The 13,458-nt window shown below is 47.5% G+C and overlaps 1 protein-coding gene across 3 annotated transcripts in view; it reads left to right on the top strand.

Moving 5' to 3' along the window:
• Positions 1-13,458, top strand: part of Dennd2a (DENN domain containing 2A) — a 101,121-nt gene that overhangs the window by 81,466 nt on the left and 6,197 nt on the right. For all 3 annotated transcript variants that reach the window (XM_005365856.2, XM_013353276.2, XM_026788567.1), the window contains 2 exons: positions 11,368-11,545; positions 12,788-12,829. In XM_005365856.2, coding sequence (XP_005365913.1) covers positions 11,368-11,545; positions 12,788-12,829 — 220 coding nt within the window. The remainder of the gene's footprint in view (positions 1-11,367; positions 11,546-12,787; positions 12,830-13,458) is intronic.

The following is a 13,458-nucleotide window of genomic DNA, read 5'->3' as shown; positions in this document are numbered from 1 at the left end:
ACACACACACACACCTTACCCAAGGCAGCCCTTCCCTGTTTGTTTGTTATTAAACCAAACCATACAAATAACACATACACATGCACACATGCGCGCTCATGCACACGCACGCACGCATGCACACCTTACCCAATGCCTTGTTTGTTATTAAACCAAGCCATACAGATAACACACACATACACAAACACATACACACATGCCTAGCCCATTCGTAGCCCAGTGACACATTCTCTAAATCAAAAAGACCACATCACAAATCAAAGAAGATCCAGAAGTAAATAAGAATTTGGTTATTTAATCCCAGCACTCAGGAGGCAGAAACAGATGGAGCTTTGTGATTTTGAAGCCAGTCTAGTCTACAGAGTGAGTTCCAGGACAGGCTCCAAAACCACAGAGAAACCCTGTATTGGGGGAGTGGAGGCTTCTAGCAAAGGAAAAATTTATCAATTCAGGCCTTTAATCCCAGCCCTCTGGAGACAGAGGCAGGTGGATCTCCGTGAGTTCAGGGGCAGCAGTATGGACCACACAGTAAGACCTTATTTAAAAAACCAAACCACTGAGTTGAGCTCAGCAGATAAAGGAGTCTGCCACCAAGCTAGACAGCATGAGTTCAATCTCCAGGACCCACATAGTCTAGGAGAGAACCTGCTCCTGCAGGTCGTTCTCTGAGTTTGGGGAATGTGTACACTCATGCTCACACACACAATCAATGTATGTAAAAAGCATTCTGCCAAAGCATTGGCTTTCTTCAAAACGAGAGAATGGAGCATATGTGGTTGCTGCCATTCCAGAAAGGGATACGATGGGGGCCACCAACTGGCTGGAGTAGCGGAGGCCCCTGAGGAGAGAAGCTCCTCTGGGAAGAAGAAATGCCAGGAACCAATAAGAAAAGCATCAGTGTCTGTGGTTTGAAGAGGAAATGCAACTCTGAGCTGTGGAGAACAAAATGGAGGGAGAAAGGGGACAGAAGAATGAAAAAGACATGTTTCAACATGGGACTCATGGGTGGGGGAGCGTAGCATCCCGCCCTGTCCTCCACCTTGATGGAGCTCCTCTTTGGACTGTTGCCGCTTGGCTATTCCCTGACTGCCCCCATCTCACATCTGAGCTCTCGTTCACTTTTAAATGTCACCATTATTGTGTTCCCTGGGCACTTCTGTCAGCTCAGGAAGCAGGCCCAGTCTTCAGCCTGCAGCTGGTGCTGAGAGCTGGCAGTTCTCCAAGCTCCTGGGCACTGGGGAATTCAGACACAGAGTTCTCAATGTTGGGGCCCAGGAAGCTAGGGATGAGTAATAACCCTTTAGTGACCAGGATCAGGTTTCATCGGCTCTATGGTAACCATCTCCATGTTCTGGAAGGCCCACTCCCCACTCCCTAACAGCCCCCATTCCCTTGATTCTTAAGGCTTGGATTTGGGGGAGAAAAGAAAAGGTGTATTTCAGAAAGGTCTTGCCAAGAAGTGGGGACCAACTAAATAAACCCAGAACCCTCCAGGAGTGGAGTTGGGGACACAGCCCCTAGGGAACTTCCTTCTAGCATGAAGATGTTAGACCAAGGGAGGCCAGGCTGGAGAAAATGCCTAAGATCATGAGTGTGGCTGGAGCTGAGCAGGCCGAGCAAGCATCAAGTATAAATTTTCTGGTCAGGCCGGGCGGTGGTGGCGCACGCCTTTAATCCCAGCACTTGGGAGGCAGAGGCAGGCGGATCTCTGTGAGTTCGAGACCAGCCTGGTCTACAGAGCTAGTTCCAGGACAGGCTCCAAAACCACAGAGAAACCCTGTCTCGAAAAACAAAACAAAACAAAACAAAAAAAATTTTTCTGGTCAGAGTACAGCGAAAGGAAAGGTAGAAGAGATGGGGAGGAGATGTCTGCCCAGACAGCATGGAGTCCACGTGTGAGGAAACCAAGTGTCCAGGAAGGAGAGCCACCTCCTGTCTCTCCCTGGACAGACTTGTGAGGGGACACAGTGGACACTGGCCAGCCCCCTTGAATGGATCCCCTCCTGAGTGGGCTCTGGGCCTCAGCTACTTCTCTACGAGGGCTGCTGGAGTTTTTCTCCTCACCTCACCTTCCATGGGGCTGACATCCTGTTCTTGGAGATGTAGTTGCTGAACAGCATATGGCAGGGAAGGAATGTTGGGGACCACAGAGGGGATATTTGTAGGGGAAGAGGAGGCAGCGGGAACATGGCTTTCCAGTAACTAGACTCCATATATGCCTGTGTGAATAAACTACCTTAATTGCATTTTTATTAGTTACTTATTTTTGAGGTATTGCCTCGTGTGTCCTAGGCTGGCTTCAAACACTCTATATCTAAGGGTAACTTTGAGCTGACCCGTCTGCCCCCACTCCCAGCTGCTGGAATTACAGGCTTGCACCACCAAGCCCCGGTGTATTTATGTGGGATGGAACCCAGGGCTTCTCGCAAGCTAAACAAGTAACTCTGTCAGCTCAGCTGAGCTGCATCACATCTTTTTTGTTTGGTTGTTTTTTTGTTTTTTTTTTTTTGTTTTTGTTTTTTTTTGGTTTTTCGAGACAGGGTTTCTCTGTAGCTTTGGAGCCTGTCCTGGAACTCCCTTTGTAGACCAGGCTGGCCTCGAACTCATAGAGATCCGCCTGCCTCTGCCTCCCGAGTCCTGGGATTAAAGGCGTGTGCCAGTTTTTTTGCTTTTTGAGACAAAGTTTCTCTGCATAACAGTCCTGGCTGTCCTGGAACTTGCTCTGTAGGCCAGGCTGGCCTCGAACTCACTGAGATGCCCCTGCCTCTCAAGTGCTGTGATCAAAGGCGTGCGCCACTACCGCCTGGCTGCCACATGCTGTCTTAAATTGCATTTTAGTCTCTATCCAGCTTCCACACAGGTCCATCCCTCCTCAATCACACTGGAAGTTTTTCCCAGAGCAGGAAAGACCCTGAACAGTCCGCCCTTACTCCTGGGTCTCAGGGATTGACTGAGCCCCGGAGACTCTGACTTTCTGGGCTCCAGTGTCTTGTTTTCCCTGTAGGCAAAACATGGCTCCCTCTTACCCAGTGAATTAATTACCCATATTATACTAGCCCCATACATATTTAAACAGGTGATATAAATAGTGACCCACAGATCCCGAGCTAGGAAGAGAAGAGAACCTAACTGGGGTAATGAACACAGTGGCTGGATGCAGCTCAGTTGGCAGGGAGTTCGCCTCGCATGCACAAAGCCCTGGTTTCAGTCCCCAGTGCTGCTCACTGGCTATGGGGCACACATTGTGATCACTGCGTGTAGGAGGGCTTGGCCAGAGAGTTGAAAGTTGAAGTTCATTCTCAGCTGCATAAGGCATTTGAGGCCAACCTGGGCTAGATAACAGCCTGTTTCAAAAACAGTAAAGAAAAAGAGAACAATGAACACAGGCTGGAAAGTTGGCTGAGGGGCTAAGAGCACTTGCTCTTCCAGAAGAAGACTGCCAGCTCCCACATGGAGGCTCACAACCCTCTGTCACTGCATGTGACCCCATCTTCTGGCCTCCACAGGATCAGGCACACATAGGATGCCCAGACATATATGCAGGGAAAATATCACATTAATTTTTAAATTTAACCTAGACGAGGTGACCCATGCCTTTAGTTCTGCATACAGGAAGCAGAGGCTGGTGGATCTCTGACTTGGAGGTCAGCCTGGTCTACAGAGCAAGTTGTATGACAGCCAGGACTATACAGAGAAACCCTGTCTTTTAAAAATAAATAAGTAAATAAATATGAATTTTTTATTAAGAAAGAAAAAGAATTGGGCTGGGCGGTGGCGCACTCCTTTAATCCCAGCACTCGGGAGGCAGAGGCAGGCAGATCTCTGAGTTTGAGGCCAGCCTGATCTGCAAGAGCTAGTTCCAGGACAGCTAGGGCTGTTACACAGTGAAACCCTGTCCAGAAATAACTGGATGAATGAATGAATGAATGAATGAATGAATGAATGAATGAATAAATAAATGGACAAATAAATGACAAAGAATACTGAGCACATCTGTAGGGATTGAGAAAGTGTGCAGCCTTCACCTGCCCACTGCCACGTCACATAGGTGCTGGGTCACCTTACTGAAGGAAGCCAGGTGTAGAAGGGCTGCCTAACAACGGTGAAAATATTGAGGTAGCTAGGAGCTGCAGTGCACAGGTGGCAAGACAGACCCTGGGCCCTGTGTATCCACAGACGTGCAGAAAGTCTCCGTCAGGTAGGCCAGCCTGTGCATGCTGCCGTAATCCCAGTATGAAGCGGCCAAGGTGGAGTGGTATTGAGTTTCAGGTCAGTCTAGTCAGCATAGCGCGAGCCTGTCTTGAAAAAGAATAAGATTCCTTCCTTTCTCTTGTGACTGGAAAAGCTAAGTGTTTTTCTCCAGAACCTTTCTCAGTGGCCTTCCAACAGGGGCCCCCGTGGGTAGATGTAACTGGGAATCCTCCAGGTTTCTCTCAGATCTGAAATGACCGGACTCCATGGGCCAGAAACGTCCAAGCCTCCAGGCTCTCTGATTCATAGGCCTGGTGGAAGGATCTGTTCCTTTTGTTTGATTTATGGGGTAGTAGCCATGGGGAATGAAGGTTCTCTGTCCAGGCCTTAACCAGCAAGGGCCTGGGGAATGGGCTGCAAGTGTCTAGAGCTGAGATTCCGAGAAGAAAGTCATTAGCATCCCAGCTGCTGCCTTCATCTGACACTCACTGGGCTCGCTGTCCTGCTCAGCTGAGAGTGGACGGAAGCCGCTCCTTGTTCTCCTCCTCCTGTGTCCCAGTCTCAGTGAGGCCACAGCAGAGCATGAGAACAGGATGCGTGGAAACCGAGGGCGTGGCCCTGTGACATCCCTGGTGGGCCTTAGCTGCCCTCGGCCCCTCCCCGCCCACGGTGCATTTCCTTGTCTCTGCTGTGGAGTCTGAGCCCTGTGAGAGAAACTTGCTGGGAGTCGATGGCAGACGCTCTCACTTACAGAAGGGTTTTAAGTTGAGCCAAAAACCTATCAGATTTAAAATAACATTTTTGTTCTGTTTCATCTTTAGGGTGGACATTGAGTGTTTCTAAAGGCTCTGCCAAGCTCAAGCTGGACAGATGGAAAGCAAAGAATGCTGTTGTGATGGCTTGTTCTGTTGCCATAACAACCCAGATAAATATTTCCCTATGCCCATCTTCATTTCCTTTATGATAAACATTTTGTTTTTTATTTACTAACTTCAACTCTTAAAAAGCTTCAGCCAAACCTGTAGGCCAGGATGGGCTGTAGCCAGGGTTGCACATAAGCAAGTTTGTATCAAAGTTTCGGGTGACGGAGTGTTTAATATTCCGTGGTCTATCTTTTTATACTACAAAAAATCTCTAGCTGAGGGTTCGTCTCATAGCTAAGGAGGAGAAGGAGGAGGTTTGCAAATCTTGGGTTTTTCACATGGATAACTACACAAATTCACGTGTAACTGTATGTATCCATTCTTTCATTTATTCTGCTTGGTTCATTTTTATTGTCTCCATGAGCTTCAGTGAGATCCATCAGCTTCTAGAGCCATCGATGCCCAACAGTGTTTGTCCTAGGCCTGTCTGCAGGCAGTGGCGGCGTCTGCTGCCTTTGTGCTCTAACACCCAAAACACTATGCTTTGAGGATCCAGCAGGTTCTCGGGGTGGCTGACAAGAGTCTAAAATAAATACATCTAATTTAGCAAAAATCTATGGAAGGAAAGTATTAATAGCATGATAGTACATTGTAAGGAAAACAGCACACTGGCAGAGTACTTTTACCCAGCACTTGGGAAAGCCCAGCTTCACTCCCCAGCACTGAAAAGCAATTATGAAATGTTTGCTGGAGATGTAGCTTAGTTGGTAGGGTGCTGATCTAGCATGCTCTAAACCCTGGGTTCCAATCCCAGCTCCTAATAAAACCAGGCGTGGTGGTCCAACACCTGTAGTCTGTATACTCATAGCTTCAATATCATTGGTGGCCTATTGTTTTTACTGTAAGGGCTGGGTTGTTAATTTCGTCTATTATGTACAAGATTCGTAAGGAGGGTAGGGCGATTAGAATCAGGATTACGGTGGGTAGGATGGTTCGGATAGTTTCTACTTCTTGGGTGTCTATAGTGTTAGTATGAGTTAGCTTTGTTGTGAGCATGAGAGTAATGATGTATAGAACTATGGAGCTGATTAGAAACACGATTATGAGTGTATGGTCATGAAAATTTATTAATTCTTCTATGATAGGTGAAGATGCATCTTGTAAGCCTAGTTGAAATGGATAAGCCATATAAGATATATAGAGTTTAGTCTATAATTTAACTTTGACAAAGTTATGTAATTTATTCACTAATATCTCATTGAGAAAGACATAGAAGCTATGGTGCTGGCTTGAAACCAGTTTTAGGGGGTTCGAATCCTTCCTTTCTTATTTCACTTTAACGAAGGTTGGTTCTTCAAATGTATGGTATGGCGGAGGGCAGCCGTGGAGCCACTCTAAGTTTGTGGAGGTGTGTTCCACATAAAGTACTTCTCGTTTGGAAGCGAAGGCTTCTCAAATTATGAAAATCATAATTAGAACTGCTGTCAGTGAGATAAAAGATCCTATAGATGACACTGTATTTCATGTTGTGTAAGCATCTGGGTAGTCGGAATAACGTCGTGGTATGCCTGATAGACCAAGGAAATGTTGTGGGAGCAGGAGGGTGAGAAATTCAGTACATAATTCAAGGCTACCTGGGTCTCAACAGGGGAAGGGTACATTCTGACTAAATATGAACGCCCTTGTTTGTAATATGAACACCAGGAAGATGCCCTTTGGAGCACAATTTAGAGGCTAACAAAACCATACATAAATGCTGTTGTCCTCTAACCCGTCTCTGAGGGTACTTGGCTGGGACATGGTCCAGCTCTTTCGCTTCTGTCAAGCTTTCCCCTTCGGGACTTCCTTAAACAGACGAGACCTGCAGATTATCAGGGTTATCTCATAGTTCCTCCAAGTGAGACACCGTCATTCTTCCATCCAGGCCTGCTAACAAGCCTTCCTATGACATCCTTGATTTATTTTGTGGCCTCAGGATAAAGTTCCCATTTCTAGCCCATGGATGTGCCATCTTGTACAGATTCAGAGTTTGTGGGTGCTAAAGCTGGGGGCGAGGGGATACTGCGGCTCTTCCAGGCTGGCTCACACCTTCCATGGGGAAGAGTGTGAGGCCTGGAATGGTGAAGGACTCCTCCTAAAGTCACACAGAAAACAGCCAGCCCTCTTTTAAAAAAAAAATATTTATTATGCATACGATGTTCCTCCTGCACGTATACTTCCATGCCAGAAGAGGGCACCAGATCTCATGACAAATGGTTGTGAGCCACTACGTGGTTGCTGGGAATTGAACTCAGGACCTCTGGAAGAGATGCCAGTGCTCTTGGGCTCTGAGCCATCTTTTTTTTTTTTTTTCCGAGACAGGGTTTCTCTATAGCTTTGGAGCCTGTCCTGGAACTAGCTCTGTAGACCAGGCTGGCCTCGAACTCACAGAGATCCACCTGTCTCTGCTTGGCGAGGACACGCTCCCTGGGAGGTCTCATCACATGCAGGACAACCTGAGTTTTGCCCTCCATTCCTGTTTTTGGAAGAGCTGTGCAGCAGGGGAGAGGCCCTGTCCTGGAGGCCGGAGGGTACCGCCTGGGTCATAATCTGAGCGATTCCTGAGTGTCTTAATTCAGGAACCCAAGCACCCAGAGCTGAAACATCTTCTCCAGATGTTCGTACTCACAGACACATCCTGATGTTCCAGAACAATCCTTCAGTCCTTAGGATCCACCTCCCGATACTAACCATCCTGAGACCTGACCCCTCTCACCTGCGTCCAGCACTAAGCCCTCTGGCCCAGCCTCCTTCCCGCTGTGGCATTCTCTTCCCACCCCTACACTGCACAATCAGTCACAACTGTGGGAGCTTGATGGCGCCTCACCCCCAGAGTAATGGGAGCCAGCTGTGAGAAGGTTCTCCCTGGCCGTCTTCACAGATGCTGCCTCTTCGGCAACAGCCAGTGCTCCCTGAGGCGCTCTGGCTCTGCCCAGCCTTACTCCAAGAATCACCCTTAGCCTCTGTTTTCCCTCTTCCTTGCAGCACGCGCCCTCCGCCCAACCCATGCACCCAAGATTCCATCAGCACTTCCTTCAGTAACTGGGAAAGACATACAAGCTATGCTCAGAGCCCTTCATTTCTTCTGTGCCACTTACACTCGAGAAAGAATGGCCACTACCGATGTATTCAGAGAATCCAACATTTTTTGTTTTTCTGAGATAGGGTTTCTCTGTAGTTTTGGAACCTGTCCTGGAACTCCCTCTGTAGATCAGGTTGGCTTCAAACTCACAGAGATCCGCCTGCCTCTGCCTCCCGAGTGTTGGGATTAAAGGTGTGCGCCACCACCGCCCAGCTCCAGCTTTCCTTTCCATGTGCCCAGAACAGAGGAGCAGAAAGGAGGGGGTCTCTGGCAGCTGCCTGCTGTCTGCCCGCGCACTCTGTGCTACTTCCCTCCTGTCCAGCAGTCTGGGTGTTGATGATAACCAGGTGCGGCAATGTTTGGTCCTCAGCTGTGGCTCTTGTAGCAGAAGTAGTCGGAGTACATACCTCTAATCTGTGCGTTCAACTCAGTCCAGCACTGAGAGGTAGAGCCGTGCAGATCAGGAGCTCAAAGTCATCCACAGCAACATAGTAAATATGAGCTGAGCCGGTCTAGGGCCCTTAAAACCCTTTCTTTTTAAAGAGAAAAAAAAGTAAGGCCCTAGGTTCAGTCCCCTGTACTGGTATGATATGGGATGTCCTTCTGTATGTGTATCCCTTTTATTAATGAATAAAGCTTTTTTGGCCAGTGGCTTAGCAGAGTAGAGTCAGGTGGGAAAACCAAACACACACACAGAGAGAGAGACAGAGAGAGAGAGAGAGACAGAGAGACAGAGAGACAGAGAGAGAGAGAGAGAGAGAGAGAGAAGGTGGAGTCAAGGAGACCATGTGTCTGCCGAAGGAGAAAGATGCCAGAACCTTACCCAGTAAGCCACAACCTTGTGGCAATACACAGATTAATAGAAATGGGTTAATTTGGGGGTTGGAGAGATGGCTTAATGGTTAAGAGCATTGCCTGCTCTTCCAAAGGTCCTGAGTTCAATTCCCGGCAACCACATGGTGGCTCACAACCTTCTGTAATGAGTTCTGGTGCCCTCTTCTGGCCTGCAGACATACACACAGACAGAATATTGTACACATAATAAATAAATAAATATTAAAAAAAAAGAAAGAAATGGGTTAATTTATGATATAAGGGCAAGCAAGCTAGGAACATGCCTGAGCCATTGACCAAACAGTGTTGTAATTAATATAGTTTCTGTGTGATTATTCGGGTCTAGGTGGCTGGGAACTGTAAGCAGTTTCTGTGTACACTGCTAGGTTAAAAAGGAAATAATTACCTTGAGATCGCTTTGACGAGCGAGTGAGGGCTGTGGATGTCGTTTGGTTGCTGGAGTTCTTGCCTACAAGGCCTTGAACCTCATTGATCCCTAGCACCTCATAACTGGGGCATGGGGTGTACACACACCTATAATCCCAGCACTCAGAGGGTAGCAGGTCAGGGTCATGCTGGGTTGTTATAAAGAGAATTCAAGGATACCTCGGACTGCATGAGACAGTCCCTTCGTATAAAAAGACTTAGTTTGTTGGTCGTTTCTGCAGTGCTGGCCTTAGAACCTATGACCTCGTATGTAAAAGTTCTTTCATAATAGTTACCCAGGGCTTGTCAGTCCCTGTGGCTGTTCTAATGGCTTTAATTCTCTAATATATTTGTACAGTGTTTACATTTGGAGGTCATGATCTTCATTTGTTACACAGTTGTTTATTATCTTAGTCTTTAAGTTAGATGGATATTGAGAATTAGATAGATAAATAGTCATCTAAGTTTGTCATTTATAATTAGACTAATCAGGTTCTCTAGATATATAGAGATTATACTCAGTATAGATAGATAATCTATACCTCCAGTTCACCCATTTTCCTGAAAAAGACACAGCTTTGTTCTATATGACTGAAAAAAACACTAAAGAGCTGAAGAGTCATAATTTCAGTGGTTAGGGGCTCATTGGGTCTTACAGAGGACCCAGGTTCAGTCCGCATGGTGGCTCACGGCTGTCCATAACTCCAGTTCCAGGTTTAGTCCCCATGCTGGCTCATGGCCGTCCATAACTCCAGTTCCAGGGGACTGACTCCATAAATACAATTTAAAGTCTAAAAAAAGAAAAGATGTTTAGACCTCCATTGTATACATACCACACTCTCCTTGTCTGTTCCTCTGCTTTTGGGCACTGAGGTTAGTTCTGTAACCTAGCTTTTGTGAATAGGGCTCAGTAGACATCAAAGATCTCTGTGAAGTGTTGGTTTGGAATCCTTGAGGTAAATGCAGGGAGTGGTTGTACGGTGGAACAATTGTTAGCTTTTTGAGAAACCTCATGTTGACTTCTAGAATAGCAGGCGACCCTTCTACCAGCAGTGTGAAAATGGTTCCCTTTGCCCAGATTCTTACAGCATTTGTTATTTGGGCTTTTTGTTTGTTCTGTTGTGTTTTTTGAGACACAGATTATTTTGAGACATGGTGTTCTCTCATGTGTTCCTGGCTGTCTTGGAACTCACTATGAAGACCAAGGCTGGCCTCGAACCCACAGAGATCCATTCTTACTCCTGAGTGCTGAGATTAAAGATGTGTGCCACTACCCCTGACTGTTATTTGGGGTTTTTTTTAACAATTTTTGTTGAGGGGTAACATTTTAAAAATCTTTTATTAAAAGTATCTAAAATGGGGGCTGGAGAGATGGCTCAGAGGTTAAGAGCACTGGCTGCTCTTCCAGAGGTCCTGAGTTCAATTCCCAGCAACCACATGGTGGCTCACAACCATCTGTACTGAGATCTGGTGCCCTCTTCTGGAGTGCGGGCATACATTGAGGCAGAATGTTGTATACATAATAAATAAATAAATCTTTAAAAAAATTGTTGATTTTTTTATGGATGTATTAAAGAGCATGTGCAGAGAAAAACTCTCAGGGACCTGTTGTCTCCCTTCACTTTGGGTTCTGGAACCACACACGGGTCATCATCTTTGGGCAAGCGCTTTTGCCATTTTTTCCTTATGGCTGCCACTCTGACCGGGGTAAGAGGTAATCTCAGTGTAGTTTTGGCCTACGTTTCTCTTGATGGTTAGTGAAACTGAACATTTTTTATAGGCATGTTGGCCATTTGTTTGTTCATCTGAGAACTATCTGTTCTAACCAGTCCTTCGCTGAGATGAATCCCAACCCTCCTCTCCAGCCCCTGCTATGGAATCTCCACCCTCACCCACCCTGAACCGGCCTTTGTCTCTGTCTGTCCCCTGCAGCACACTGTCCAAGTGCTGCCATGCCATGGTGGCGCTCATCTACCCCTTCAGCTGGCAGCACACCTACATCCCAGTGCTGCCACCCGCCATGATTGACATAGTGTGCTCACCCACGCCCTTCCTCATCGGGCTGCTCTCCAGCTCACTGCCGTTGCTCAAGGAGCTGCCACTGGAAGAGGTGAGCCCCGATCGGATCCCTGCACCCTCCTTCCCCAGGGCACACAGAGAGGAGGGGAGTGCTGGCCACACACACACACTCATGTGCAACAATAAGGGGGGAATGGGAGGCCACAGGGCCAGCCAGGGAAGTAGCTCTGTGGTAGAGTACCTGTCTACCATGCAGGAGCTGCTAGGTCCAACCCCCAGTACAAGAAACAATTCTATTTAATGAAGGCTAGAATTAAAGAAAGGAAAAATACATCCACAAAGCTGGGTGTGGGTGTCACACCCCTGCGCCCCAGCACTTGCCAGGCAAGGCCAGAGGATCTCAAGTTTGAGGTCAGCCTGGGCTGTGTAACAAGACAGTGTGAAATAAACCCACCAATGATTGTAATATCACTCAGGATTTTTATAGACCAGTGTGCAGGGCAGGAAGTGCTTTGTGGCACTTTTGCAGTATTCAGTCCCCTTCCTCTAGTTTGTGAACTGCCCTGTGTACAGGGGACCCCAGCAGTCAGAAACAGAAACCAAATTCAGCTTTGAACTGGGTAAGAATTGCCAGTCCATCTGCTCCGTTATCTCAGGGCTGGGGATGCTCGTTCTTTCATTCTGTGAAGACAAGGAGCTTGTGAGGGTCTCTCAGGGTGGCAGAGCCTGTTTCCAGCCGTGTCTTTCCTTGGCCACCTCATGGTCTGCATAAGGGTCCTCTCTCAGGCAGCACATACGCATGCCCTTAAGCTTTTCGTATACAGGCATCTTGCTCATGCCACCCTTGTCCTGGCTCCACATCTTAGCCCACACTGAGGAGAGACGTGCTCCCTCCCCAAAACTATGGCTAACAAGGGCACACAGCCTGCATCCTGACAGTGTCCCCCAGACCACACTCCTCTGCTAGTGCCTTTTCTTATCCCTCTGGAGAACCTTCGGGTGCAGGGAAGAGCTCGGGGATGAAAGGGTGAACCCCCAGCGTGGAATAGGGCAGAGTTAAGTAGAACTGCAGAAATTAGGGACCTCTGGCATCTTTTGTCACCACCCCCCCAGTAACCCATGAACAGACAAACAGAAAGAAACAGAGAAACCCTCCTGTAGTGAGAACGGGCTGAGAATCCAGCTGCTGACACCAGCCTTCAGTACAGTATGGACACTGCTCAGTCCCTGTCAGAGCACACAGACACATGCATTCACCCGACCTCCAGCTGCTTCAGTACCGAGGAGGAAGATAACTCCAGACAGTTCTCATGGCCTTTCCTCTGCCCTGTAGGTCCTTGTGGTCGATCTCATCAATGATCGGTTCCTCAGACAGGTGAGTAGAACACCAGCTCGGCGGCTTCCCCTGTGCCTTCGCGCCTTCCAGAGGGTTCAACCCTAGCTCCGAAAGGCTCTTTAGCAAGCCTGGACTTGCCAGGTCAGCTGGACAGTGGGGCCACCCCAGGCCAAGGCCAGCCAAGAATGAGGCTTTTGTAGAGGAAGGCTTTAGCAAAGACTGGTTTTCACCTGTACAGGCACAGAAAGGCTTTGACCAGTTAATGATGGAGCGCAGGCTGGAAAGATGGATTAGCAGTAAATAGTTTGTACTGCTTATATGAACTTGTGAAGAATTTGAGTTCGTTTTCCGGCACTCTTGTCAGGCAGCTCACAGCCACCTCTGACAACAGCTTCAGAGGGATCCCACAGCTCCTCGGGCTCTGTGCTCACATGCACATACACTTACACATACACTTAAAAAATAAATCCCAATTTTTATAAAAAGGACACAGGAGAGCTGATTCAGAGGTTAAGAGCACTTGCTGATCTTTCAGAGGACCAGAGATTAGTTCCCAGCAAAACATTCATACACATAAAATTAAAATAAATAATTTTTTTTAAAGAAAAGTTCACCATTCAGGGCATATCTGAGGCTCCTGTTTTCAGGGACATTTTCAAAGCCAGTTC

Source organism: Microtus ochrogaster, unplaced genomic scaffold (genome assembly GCF_000317375.1).
Source record: "Microtus ochrogaster isolate Prairie Vole_2 unplaced genomic scaffold, MicOch1.0 UNK4, whole genome shotgun sequence".
NCBI classification, from domain to species: Eukaryota; Metazoa; Chordata; class Mammalia; order Rodentia; family Cricetidae; genus Microtus; species Microtus ochrogaster.
Note: the sequence above shows the minus strand (reverse complement) of the source record. Positions and strands in the feature narration are given on the sequence as shown.